Source organism: Labeo rohita, unplaced genomic scaffold (assembly GCF_022985175.1).
Source record: "Labeo rohita strain BAU-BD-2019 unplaced genomic scaffold, IGBB_LRoh.1.0 scaffold_1134, whole genome shotgun sequence".
NCBI lineage: Eukaryota > Metazoa > Chordata > Actinopteri > Cypriniformes > Cyprinidae > Labeo > Labeo rohita.
The window spans coordinates 142-13,477 of record NW_026127268.1 but is presented as its reverse complement, the minus strand read 5'-3'; the positions used below and the strand labels follow the sequence as shown (position 1 = coordinate 13,477).

The following is a 13,336-nucleotide window of genomic DNA, read 5'->3' as shown; positions in this document are numbered from 1 at the left end:
ATGAATATAAAGAACTGAAAGTAAGAAATAAATTCAAATCTCAGCATGTGTGACATTCGCAATAAACAGCATCGTAGACAACAGTCCAGGAACAGTGAAAATAATAATACAGTGTTTAAATGTATTAGGTAGAATATCCACACTCCAGTACAGCAGGTGGCAGTAACTGTTCAACTCGTTCAAAACCCTCCAGTAAAACCCACGAAGAAGACGAAAGTAACTTATAACACACAGATAGCAAGAAAAAGCGTCGCTCATTGGATTTATGTCCTAGAAAACATTTTTATAAACACTACTATAGCACAGACCCTACTCATTTTAACAATCGCGGACATTGTTTTTGCATATTTAATCCAATCCGTCTGAGGCATATGAGAATTAATTGCTGACAAGCTACAGGCCTAAAGGACAGAAAAATGAGCGTTTTAAATACTTATAAATCCTCTTCTTAGTGGACAAGACTGTAGGTCAGTTTTCCAAAAGCGGTTATTGAATGCGAATGTGTTTCTGAAGATTTTTTAGGTATTTTGGCTTCTGTTTTATGCTGTTGTTTTTGTGATGCGAAATTTGAAAGTATTTTTAAACCAGCCTTTTCTCAATAAGACTATTTGTTTATTCTACATGGCAGTTCGTTTGTTTGTAACTCACTTTATTTTATATAGTGTTGTTGTTGCTGTTGCTGCTAATTCAACATATTTATTCATCTCATTAACGATCATCATCTTCAGGTCAAACTTTAACCCAATGCTGATCACTGGAGTTTATCTGCAGTTTGTCAGAAGAGCAAGGAAAGGACTCTCAGTCTGAGATGAGTCTCTCACAGAAACAGAGGTAACACTGAGTCTGTTTTCAGAGAATCATTTTAAACACTGCTGGAGTTTCAGATGTTTGATGTAAAAAACAAAACTTTAACAAACTTTGTTTTATATTTACACATGCTTTGCAGAACTTCAGAGCTTCATAACTTCCTAATTAAAAAAAAAATAACAAAAAATATTTAAAAAGTAGCCAATAGATGATAAATATCTGAGAACTGAAATCAAAATCATCATTTACAATCTTAACCCAATCTACAGCCGCTCTTCAGCATTGGGTATGTAGATATTAAAGTAAATCATTCCACATCAGTGATTTTGGTTTTTAGGTCATAAATGTGTATTCAGACATTAAAAATGCTTGCACACTTAATTTAAAGGGGTCATATGATGCTTTTTAATGTTTTCATTTTCCTTTAGTGTGTAATGTATCTGTTTGTGTAACATCTTCAAAGTTACAAAGGTCATAGTCTCCTGCAAAGTGATTTATTGTGTCTAACAGAGAACACTGATCCAGAAATGACTAAAATGCCTTGATTAAGGTCCAGATATTAATTTCACAAATGTCTGCATCACAATGTGAAATATTAGTGTAATGCTGTTCAAAGAAATACACAAAGAGAAGACGAGGCTTCAGTGAGTTGTAGTGTTGTCGTCATGTTGTGGAGACGTTGTGTGTTTGGATGTGAAAGTAAAACTGCTTTGTTTGGAATCAGTGGTTAAGATTTATTTATCATGCTGTTCCTGAGCCGTACAACCCAAAGGTTAGCATGTGTACAGCACACTTTATGGAGCTGCAATGCATACACACCTGAGCTATACACACCTAAATAACTGTATTTTATGTTGGCACTTTAGGACATAAAGTTGTTACAGTGAAGAAAAATTATAACTTTATGGTCTTGTATCTGAAAGTTAAGAGAGTTGCAAAATAAAAGCTTACCACTGTGAAACGTTCAGCTCAGACTTGGACTCGGGGTCAAGTGGATACAGTAATTATTACGATGACATTGTTACTGTTATTGTTACACCCTATAAACTATAAACAAAGTGATGAAGTTTTAAAATAGGATCATATGGTCTTTTTAATTGAAGTATGCTAACAGAACTGTGTAGCGCTGACATTTCTGCTCTCCATTTTAGTCAAAAATGAAAATGTTTTCTTCAGTTAGATCAGAAATACTTTACAAAAGTTGTTACACAAATGTGAGTCTGTAAACAAGAATGACTGCTATCTTTAAAACTCTGCAAGCATTTCTGTGAAGGACTAGCGAGAATGTGTGTGGATATAAAACACAGATGAACCTCCTGTAGTAAAGTTTCTTTTCTCTCTGTGTCATTAGTGTAAGATCAGGCTCACATGTGTCCAGCTCTGTGTCTGTGAAGAGTGACCGGTCAAAGGGTGAAGGACCAAACTTCAGTGAAGAAACAACATCACAACCCAAATGGTATTTGATGTGTTTCTTATTTTTGTTTACACATGTTGTGAATTTTTTCTTAGAGACCAGGAAACGTTTTTGGATATCTTGTATCATTGAATAATTGGCACTCAGTCTTAAACAGTATCTCAGCACAGCAAAGTATATATTTGAAGGAGGCAGTTACATAAGGTGGAATTAATCTAAACAAAGCATGCAAATGTGGTACAGGAAATCAGCCCAGTAAAATATTTTTCCCAGCCTTGATCTATTTAGCATACAAGTGTCATTCAAATGCATAGGTGCTAAACAAAAGGCACAGTTGTACCTTGAGCTTAGACTTCACACTTAACTTGGGAAACCTGCCAGATGCTCAGGAAATGTATAAAGACAAAAGGTTACTGTCTCAGGGCTTGGGTTGTCTGCTAAATCACAATATACATAACCTTTTAGAAATTTGTAATCCAACACACATAAACTGTATCAGAAAGTGTATCAGTGAATAATTATCATAAAACTTTATAGTTCATAAATTTATTAACGTATTGTTTTTCTCTTTGCTAAAAATGTTTACTTCCTAATTAAAAATTAACAAAAAATATTTAAAAAGTAGATAATAGATGATAAATATCTGAGAACTGAAATCAAAATCATCATTTAAAGTAAATGATTCCACATCAGTGATTTTGGATTTTAGGTTATAAATGTGTATTCAGACATTAAAAATGATTGCACACTTAATTTAAAGGGGTGATATGATGCTTTTTAATGTTTTCATTTTTGTTAGTGTGTAATGTATCTGTTTGTGTAACATTTTCAAAGTTACAAAGGTCATAGTCTCCTGCAAAGTGATTTATTGTGTCTAACAGAGAACACTGATCCAGAAATGCCTAAAATGCCTTGATTAAGGTCTAGATATTAATTTCACAAATTTCTGCATCACAGTGTGAAATATTAGCGTAATGCTGTTCAAAGGTATACACAAAGAGAAGACGAGGCTTCAGTGAGTTGTAGTGTTGTCGTCATGTTGTGGAGATGCTGTGTGTTTGGATGCGAAAGTAAACCTGCTTTGTTTGGAATCAGTGGTTAAGATTTATTTATCACGCTGTTCCTGATCCGGACAACCCAAAGGTTAGCATGTGTACAGCACACTTTATGGAGCTGCAGTGAATACACACCTGAGTTATACACACCTAAATAATTCAAAACCACTGTGAAACGTTCAGCTCAGACTTGGACTCGGGGTCAAGCGGATATGGTAATCATTATGACGGCATTGTTACTGTTATTGTTACACCCAATAAACAAAGTGATGAAGTTTTAAAATAGGATCATATGGTCTTTTTAATTGAAGTATGCTAACAGAACTGTGTAGCGCTGACATTTCTGCTCTCCATTTTAGTCAAAAATGAAAATGTTCTCTTCAGTTAGATCAGAAATACTTTACAAAAGTTGTTACACAAATGTGAGTCTGTAAACAAGAGTGACTGCTGTCTTTAAAACTCTGCAGTCGTTTCTGTGAAGGACTAGCAAGAATGTGTGCTGATATAAAGCACAGATGAACCTCCTGTAGTAAAGTTTCTTTTCTCTCTGTGTCATTAGTGTAAGATCAGACTCACATGTGTCCAGCTCTGTGTCTGTGAAGAGTGACGGGTCAAAGGGTGAAGGACCAAACTTCAGTGAAGAAACAACATCACAACCCAAACGGTATTTGATATGTTTCTTATTTTTGTTTACACATAAACTGTATCAGAAAGTGTATCAGTGAATAATTATCATAAAGCTTTATAGTTCATAAATTGAATAAAGTATTGTTTTTCTCTTTGCTAAAAATGTTTGCAAAAGATTTTAGTCATATTTTCCCCAGAAATGCAGTATTTTGATTTATTTTATTCAGCAGCGGACTTCAAAATCAAACCTTAGTTCCAGATTTCCAGACTAACAGAAACCAAAAGGACTTTACAAGCAGTTTCCTGAGGATCTTCCAGGTAATAAAACATATTGTCATAAATAATTAATAATTATGATAGTTTATTGAATAAGAGTGTGAGAGAAATGTTATTTATAATTTTTTTCTTTTTTAAGAACCCATAAAATAAAAAAAGAATGTATTATACTGACTGACGTTTATTTCAGATAGTTTTTACAAATATTTTTAATTATTGAATAAATAGTTTTGACCAATTGTGGTTGTTTTTTTTTTTTTTTTTTTTCTTTCATGCATTTTTGCCTTGCTTTGTAGGATCTAGAGAGCAACATAGTCACATTTCTGAAGAAAGAACTGGACAAGTTTAAGAAAATATTGCAAAAAGAGGACTTGCAGTACTTTGTGAAGGATTTTAATGAGAAAAAATGCAGTATCAAAGAAGCAGCTCTTGATCTCACACTCTACTTCCTGAGAGAGATGAAGCAAGATGAAGCTGCCGATACTTTAGAAGGTAAGAGACTCGTGACAATCTGTCAGACTGTCACTTATAAATGACTTAGAAAATACGATTAAAATGTCTATTTTTGTTTCTGTTTAGATGAGCTGTTCTTCATTCATCAGCTAAAGTGTAGTCTAAAGAAGAAGTATCAATGTGTGTTTGAAGGAATTGCAAAGCAAAGTGACTCTATACTTCTGAATAACATCTACACAGATCTCTATATCACTCAGGGTTGTAGTGAACAGGTCAATACTGAACATGAGGTAAGACAGATTGAAGTTGCTTCCAGGCATCATGAATCAGAAGAAATACAGGTTGAATGCGCAAATTTGTTTGAAGCACCTGAAGAAGACAAGCAGATCAGAACTGTACTGACAAAAGGAGTTGCTGGCATCGGAAAATCAGTCTCTGTACAGAAGTTTGTTCTGGATTGGGCCGAAGAAAAAGAAAATCAAGATATCAGCTTCATATTTCCTCTCCCATTTAGAGAGATGAACTTAAAGGGGCAAGATAATATAAGTTTGATGGACCTTATAACTCAGTTTTTCCCAGAGACAAAAGGACTAAACCTTACAAGAAGGAACCAAAAAGTCCTGTTCATTCTTGATGGTTTGGATGAATTTCGTCTTCCTTTAAACTTTGATGGTAATGACGTGTGGTCTGATGTTTCATCACCAGCCTCTATGGATGTTCTCCTAACAAACCTCATCAAGGGAAATCTGCTTCCTTCTGCTCTCATCTGGATCACCACCAGACCAGCAGCTGCCAGTAAGATTCCTCCTGACTGTATCGACCGTCTGACAGAGATACGAGGATTCAATGATGCACAAAAGGAGGAGTACTTCAGAAAAAGATTCACAGATGAGGATCTGGCCAAAGAAATCATTGATCATGTTAAACAATCAAAGAGTCTTTTTATCATGTGTCACATCCCAGTCTTCTGCTGGATTTCAGCCACTGTTCTCCAAAGTATTTTGGAGGAGAAAAAAAATAATGATATGAAAAACAATAAGGCTGATGATAAGTCCAAAACACTGCAGGAATCAAATACTGAAGACACTCCCAAGACTCTGACACAAATGTACACACACTTTCTCCGCTTTCAGGTTCTGCAGAGTCTCAGAAAGTATTATGGAGAATACAGTCCAGATGTTTCCTGGGACAAAGATGCCATCTTTTCACTGGGGAAACTAGCATTTCATGAGCTGGAAAGAAACAATGTAATTTTCTATGAATCAGACCTGGAAGCCTGTGGTATTGATGTCTATAAGGCATCAGTGTATTCAGGCATGTGTACCCAGATCTTTAAGGAGGAAACAGGGATCGTTCTTGGTACCATGTACTGCTTTGTTCACTTGAGCATTCAAGAGTTTATTGCAGCCCTTTATGCACATCTGTTTCTAACCATCAACAAGAAATATGTGTTTGATCAAGATTCTACAGAACAGGAAAACAAAAGTGAAACCATGATTGATTTGCTCAAGACTGCAGTGGACAAGGCACTAGAGAGTGATAATGGACACCTGGACCTTTTCCTTCGATTCCTCCTTGGACTGTCACTTCAGTCCAACCGACGACTCTTACAGGGTCTGTTGATGCAGGAAGACAACAATGACCAGAGCAAAAAGGAAATAGTTCAGTACATCAAGCAGAAATTTGAATCTAATCTGTCTCCAGAGAGATCCATCAATCTGTTCTACTGTCTAAATGAACTGAACGACCAAACTCTGGTAAAAGACATTCAGACCCACCTTAGCAAAGGAAGTCTCTCATCTGCTGATCTTTCACCTGCCCAGTGGTCTGCTTTGGCCTTTGTGTTGTTGACATCAGAGGAGGAGCTGGAGGAGTTTGAGCTTCAGAAATTCAAGAAATCAGACGAGTGTCTCATTAGATTATTGGCAGTCATCAAAACATCTAAAAGAGCTCTGTAAGTTAATCATTTTTTGCTTTCATCTGAAAAATACATTTATCTAGGGTTCCCATGCATCCTGGAAAACCTGAAAAATTAATTAGTTGTTGTTTTTTTCTTTTTTTTTTAGTCTTGAAGCAAAATTCTCTTTATTCAGATAAAGTTGAAAAAAAATATAAAATGTACATGGAAAATCTTGTTGTTCAAAGAAAATTATATCCCAAAAAAAGCATGCAAATGAATTTTTCAGGTATAGCCTGAGATTTAAGCAGTCCTTTGTTAACTAATCTCTAAACAGCCATTACAAACAAAATGTGAACATCTCAGTAATCTGCTCATTTGACTTCAGGGATGCTGATCTTGCTTTGAGAGAGTCATTTGTCTGATAACCTCATATTTATCTTTTTAAATGATGATTTTTAGTCCATCAAATGTCCATTCTTAAATTTGTAATCCTACAAGTAAATGTCAACAGATAATCAGCTAACTAGTGATTGTGATTTATTTTTAATGTATAATTCCAGCCTTTCTGCAGTACCAGTAGTACCAAATACTGGGTCAATGTGCTTTTCACTGATAGGCAGCTGCTTTCAAACATTTCTGTGTATATTTTTTTTGTCAGCACTCTGTAAAGAGCATTGTGTTTTTACAACATGTTTTTACAGCATTGTGCATTGTAGCCAATGTTGAGCACATGATCACAATGGTTAAGGTGTTTAATCAGAATTCACTCAGCAATGCTTTTCCTTGAACCCATGGAACTAGCGCTTTCAAATGTATAATTCATTGTAATTAAAGCTATAGATTAACTAATATATTTATTATTTGTATTTAGCAAATGTATTAAATCTAATTATTCTGTAATCTTATTTCCCTTGTAGGCTAAATGATTGTGGCTTAACAGACAAAAGCTGTTCAGCTCTGGCTACAGTTCTTGGATCAGATACCAGTCTGAAAGAGCTGAACATGAGCAATAATAATCTACAGGATTCAGGAGTGAAGCTGCTCTGCACTGGACTGGAAAATATGAAGTGTCATTTGGAGATACTGAGGTAAGTTGTGTGACAATAGACAAAAATTGAGCTCAACAAAATCATAAGGTGAAAACCAGACTTGGATAATGAACATACAACTGTATGTTGTGCATCGAGATACTTTTATATTTAAGCCTGTAGTAGTGTTCTTTTTCTGATTTTGTCTGTCATTGACACTGTCCTAAGCCGACACATTGTGCTATACCATTTACAGGATTTATTTGGTTATGTTCAAGGTAGGAATAACTTCACATATATTTGATGGTTCATTTGTATCTATGATGATGCATATCTGTTTGTATTTATAACTGGATATCAAAAGCTAAGATAAGATGTTTTCAGGCTATTATTATTTTTACATTTGTTGCATTACTGATAAAATATACTGTATGGGAGTTCAGGGTTTTCCTCTTAAAGTCTGGATCATGTTTATATTTTGCTTAAAATAAGTATCTTCTAAAACAAACAAACAACATGCATAATGAAAATGCTCTCTCATGATGAACAGAAAAAAGTTAACTAGTAAAGTTAGGACATGTTTAGTTATATAGGACTATACAATACAGATGGTTTTAAAGCAGCTTTACAGGTCAAAACAAGAAAATAGTGATTCAAACATAGTGATGCAAACAGAATTCAATTCTACTGTAAAGCAGCTGTAAAGACAATAGTAAATAGTTATTATTCAGTTAAAATGAGTTCAGATTTTGATTCAGTTTGGTTCAGTAAATATGTAAAGTCCATCAATTTAAGAGTGAGTTTAATTAATTTATAAAGCGGCTGTGGAGTAAATGGTGATGTCATTATCAGCTCAGTTCAGTTCTCATCCGATGGGCAAGTAATGTTGGTGTCTCCAAGTGCTGTTGTAGTTTGTTCGGTTTCAAAGTTTCATTTGACAAGACTTCGAGCATCCAACACAGAGCGGCAGCTGCTCGTTTTCCGCTCCCACACATGTGAAACCTAGTGCTAGGTAGGCTTGGGAGGTATCCAAATTTTGATACCGTCAAACCTCCTCCCTATTTTACCTCGTTATACGGTATTACTGTGAATAATAAAAAGACAATATGACGTAAGGCTCAGACAGCGTCACCAAACTGTTGGCTTGTGCCTAAACCGTTCAGAAACTGAATACCAAACACTAATACTGAAACAATAACAAAATAACATGCACGACAATATTAACAACTTTTATTAGCAACAAATAGCAGTTTATAAAAAAGTGCAAATACAACAATCAAGCAGAATTAAATTAACATAAACATCCACAACAATTTTCGCACAGAGACGCACACACAAATCAATTCAATTAAATCACACCGCCTGAACAACTTTTAATAACAAAGAAGAGCAGCTTATAAAAAAGTGCAAATAGACCCAGAGAGTTGAATTAACATAAACATCATTCATATTCTAAAAAGTATTGCAAAGCAATAGTCCTAAATAGGGATGCTCATTTTAACCGGTTAACCGTTAACCGATAGAAAGAATTTTGACTGATTAGTACAATCAGTTAAACGGTTTAAAAGGTCTTTTTTTCAGGCCTATAAGGTTAAGTCGCATTTTATTATTACATTCAGAAAGACCTGGTGTCGACGCAAAATATTTACAATACACTATAAACATAGGCTAGGCTATTTTAGTTCCCCTCACTCCACAAAAAAATCCTTTCAATTTAACAGTATTTACAAAAGAGCAAGAATATAAAAAATATAAGAAGCTATAGGCGACAAACCAAAAAAACGAAACCATTTAGGCTAAAGCGAAACTGAAACTAACATTGGGTTTCTCATACGACACAAATCCAAATGTCTCCGTATTCAACATGTATTTGAATGCTACAATATTATGTATTATGTAAACCTGGTTTTGTACTTCTCGCATTACAATATCCACATAAAATGTTTGGCATAATATCACGGCAGTACGTTGATAACGATTAAACAGTGTGATTTTTTTTTTTTTTTTTTTTTTTTTTTTTTTTTTTGCCCCCATATGTTTGGCTGATTGTGTGTGCGGCACCGGCGCAATCACTTGATTTTTTCTTTCTAACAGGGGAAACAAATCTTTACAGATAATCGAAACTGTAAACGGTTTGCTGTTTGTAAAATAAAGAAAAATAGGATGCCGCTTTTAGCCGTCTTCCTGTCGCGCAGCACAAAAAATGAACCAAAGCTCTGCGTACTAGCTACTTGTTGCACTTTTTTTTTGTTCGTTTGTTTTAAGTAAAAATATTTATCTTATAGGCCTATTCATTCATTTTTATATATATATATATATATATATATATATATATATATATATAGCCTAGCTTTATGATGTTTTTCTCTATTCGCAGAAGCTGCAGGTGATGCGACGTGTCCATGTGAATCCTCATGTTCTGTTGTTTGCTGCTTTTTGCGCATGTAAAATTAATACCGGAAAACAAATGTTGGTATTTTAACGGGTCACAGACACTTATCCTTTCTAAAATAATTAAATTCTAATTTACAACAATCCTGTCGGTTAACGGTTAATAATCGGTTAACAAGCGTCGGCTAGGAAAAATAACAGAAATGAACATCCCTAGTCGAAACCCGAAATACTGCCAAACTGCAGAAGTTGTGTTCTTTTTCGAGACCAGTTCACTTGGTGCGCGACTCGCCATCTTTCCCCACCTCTCTCTTTCTCCTCCACGCTGTCACGTGATGACAACCATGCATACGCATTTTTAGGCATTAAATAAATTATATTCAAGAAGGGCAGCAAAGAAGCCACTTCTCTCCAAAAAAACATCAGGGAATACTTAATCCTTGTCTCCTATATAAGTGCATTGTTTTTTTATGACGGTATAACGGTATTGAAACTGATACCGTTGCTATTTTTAGCAACCTAGTGCTAGTGCTAGGTAGTCACTGCTATATTTTCTTTTGTTTTTTTTTTTCTTTGTTTAGATTTGTTTTGAGTCTTTTCAGTGTCAGGTTTACTTGCAGATAAAGAAGCGTCTGTATTTGTCCTTTTCAGTGATCCTGTTGACAACCATTTATCCATGTTTAAAACTGTTGTAGCATATATGCAGCAAAAATGTGTTAGATAAATTGGTAGGTTGTTATTAAACCAATCAGTGTGCTCGAATAATGAACGCATAGTAACAGGTTTGTATTTATTTCTCTTTTAATTGTATATCAAATTATTGATATTTAATTATGACTAGACATTTTTACATATATTAACAATATTATAATTTCTATAATTTGTAATTGCCCGCAGGTTGAAAACCACTGTCTTGTGGTAAACACAACAGAACCAGCATAAATGTAGCAGATATCATTAATATTTTTAATGACAATTTAATGTAACAGCATAATTCAGGATAAAATCTGACTCTACAAAGAATATCAGAAGGTCAAGTCCTGACTGCAGATGAAAGGAGGAGCTGGGGATGGAGAAGGGTAGTTGGCTCCTGAACAAAGTGATAAACTGCTGAATAATACTGAATTGACTTTATTTAAGGAAGTAGTGATAGGCGTCATATTCCTATAGGCAGACGTGGACCAGTTGAGAATCAGCTGAAGCAAGCTTGAATGACATGAACTACCAGAACAAACACTAAACTTGTGTAAATAAGTAAATAACTGTTATTTGCATTGTTTTTTTTTTTCTTTTTTTATAAATTTAATGACAATATCAAACATGTTTTTGAAAGTCTGTTTTGCTGCTGTTTTTTTTTACAAAACCACATCATCTGCAGCTCTTGTAGTGTTTTACATCTTTATCGGCGTAGAGGAGCAACACACATGGAGCAGAAATGTCTTGAAAAAAGCGTGTTTGGTTCTAGATAAAAATATTAGCTGATTGGAGAGGAATGTTTAAATTAATGTTAAACTTTGGAATGGTACAATACTTGGTGACTTTTATGTAAACGCACCAAAAAAAAAAAAAAAAAAAAAAATATATATATATATATATATATATATATATAATATAAATAAAAAATAGTAAATAGTCACAGTTGTGGTCCGTGTGGTCAAAATTGACCACCATTAAAAAATAAATGGGAAATGAAAAAAAAAAAAACAAAATAGAAAAATTACAATCTACAAATTGCCTCTGTTCAGAAAAACATCCACAGCTGTGAAGGGGTGAAACTCTACAACATCAAGAGTGCAAAATACACACACATTCTCACACACTGGCATTCCTATTATAAAAGGGATATTCCATAGATGTAATGGTTTTTATGCTGTACAAACTGTATCTTCTATCCCCTTACCCCAACCCTACCCCTGAACTAGGGGCTGGCAAGTTCAGTCCTAGAGAGTCACTGTCATGCAGAGTTTGGCTCTAACACTAGTCAAACACACTTGAACAAGCTAATCAATGTCTTCAGGATCACTGGAGAGATACAGGCAGGATTTTTTTCATGGGTTGGAGCTAAACACTGCAGGACAGCAGCTGTCTAGGACTGAACTTGCCTGCCCCTGCCCTAAACGTACCCCTCACACAAAACTTAGAATAAATAGTCCCATCAAGGTCATAATTTACTGGTATTGCTATCATTGTGAGGATATTTGGTCCCAATAACCAGTGAACACACAGCAATGAAGTGGTTAAACTCTAAAACAGTGTGAGTGCAAAACAGACTCAACCACTGTACACACACACAATAATACATCACACAAATAAAATGGTGTGGCTATAAAAATATAGTAAAATTAGTCAGAAGACTCGAAAAAGAGGTTGAAATCAGATCAGACCCACATGAATTAAGCTCTGATAAAAGAATTCCTGTAAAATTTTTTTTCTTCCATTTTTATTGAAATTTTATGTTGTGTAACAAAATGATTTCTCTATGTTCAGGTCTGACTGCAGTAAAAATAATGCAAAAACTGAGACTTCACATCAACTTTTTTTTTTTGACTTATTTAGAATATATATCCAAATCCATAACCTAATAAAAGTAAGCAATTGTGTCTAAAAACATCAAGCCTCTCTTGAAGTATCTTTGACTTTGCCCCTCTGTCATTTGTTATTCTGGTTCTAGACTTTCAGACTGCAGTATCACTGAAGAAGGTTATAAAGCTCTGGCTTCAGCTCTGAGATCAAACCCTTCACACCTGATAGAGCTGGATCTCACAGGAAATGATCCTGGACAATCAGGAGTGAAGGAGCTCAGTGATTTACTACAGGATCCAAACTGTCAACTCAAGACACTGAGGTGAGATGTGATGAAATGATGTAAAATAAATAAATGATGTACATAATACAAAATCTGGACAATTTGTTGCATCATAATGATCAGATGCTGCAGGTTTTGTTGTACTGATGATCAAAGTCAAAGTCTGCTTTATTGTCAATTCTGCCACATGTACAGCACATACATACAGAAAATTGAAATTGCATTACTTTCAGACCCTTAGTGCATACAGATAACACTAAACACTAACAGTAGAATGTAAAAATACAAATAAATACAGATTCAATATAATACAAAATACAACTATACAAATAAGGACATGCAAAAAAAGATATATAAAGTAGCACAAGACACATGGCAGATGGAGTGCAAACCAGTGAAATAAACAGTGCAGATATAATGAGTGTAGTGCAAAAAGAGTTTATCAGTCTGTTTAAAGTGACAAAGAGCTCAGAGAGCAGTCTTTATTTAAACTGTCAAAAGAGGTAGTTTCCTGATGGATGAATTTGTCCTTCAGTCTGCTGGTCCTGGAGACTCCGCAGGTGTTGAGCCCCAGCTGGA

At 34.7% G+C, this 13,336-nt stretch overlaps 1 protein-coding gene across 4 annotated transcripts; it reads left to right on the top strand.

The window, feature by feature from the left end:
- The first annotated feature begins 728 nt into the window (after nt 1-728).
- LOC127157633 (NLR family CARD domain-containing protein 3-like) lies at nt 729-12,834 on the top strand. 4 transcript variants are annotated; one of them, XM_051100870.1, is made up of 8 exons: nt 729-831; nt 2,159-2,263; nt 3,836-3,940; nt 4,134-4,221; nt 4,476-4,671; nt 4,759-6,586; nt 7,450-7,620; nt 12,623-12,834. In XM_051100870.1, exons 1-8 carry the CDS (start codon nt 809-811, stop codon nt 12,798-12,800), a joined length of 2,694 nt encoding a protein of 897 aa, XP_050956827.1. In that variant the 5' UTR covers nt 729-808; the 3' UTR covers nt 12,801-12,834. The 4 variants fall into 4 exon arrangements, with proteins under 4 accessions (XP_050956827.1, XP_050956826.1, XP_050956828.1 ...); XM_051100869.1 differs by having other exon boundaries at nt 4,131-4,221; XM_051100871.1 differs by lacking the exon at nt 2,159-2,263 and having other exon boundaries at nt 4,131-4,221.
- The last annotated feature ends 502 nt before the right edge of the window (nt 12,835-13,336 follow it).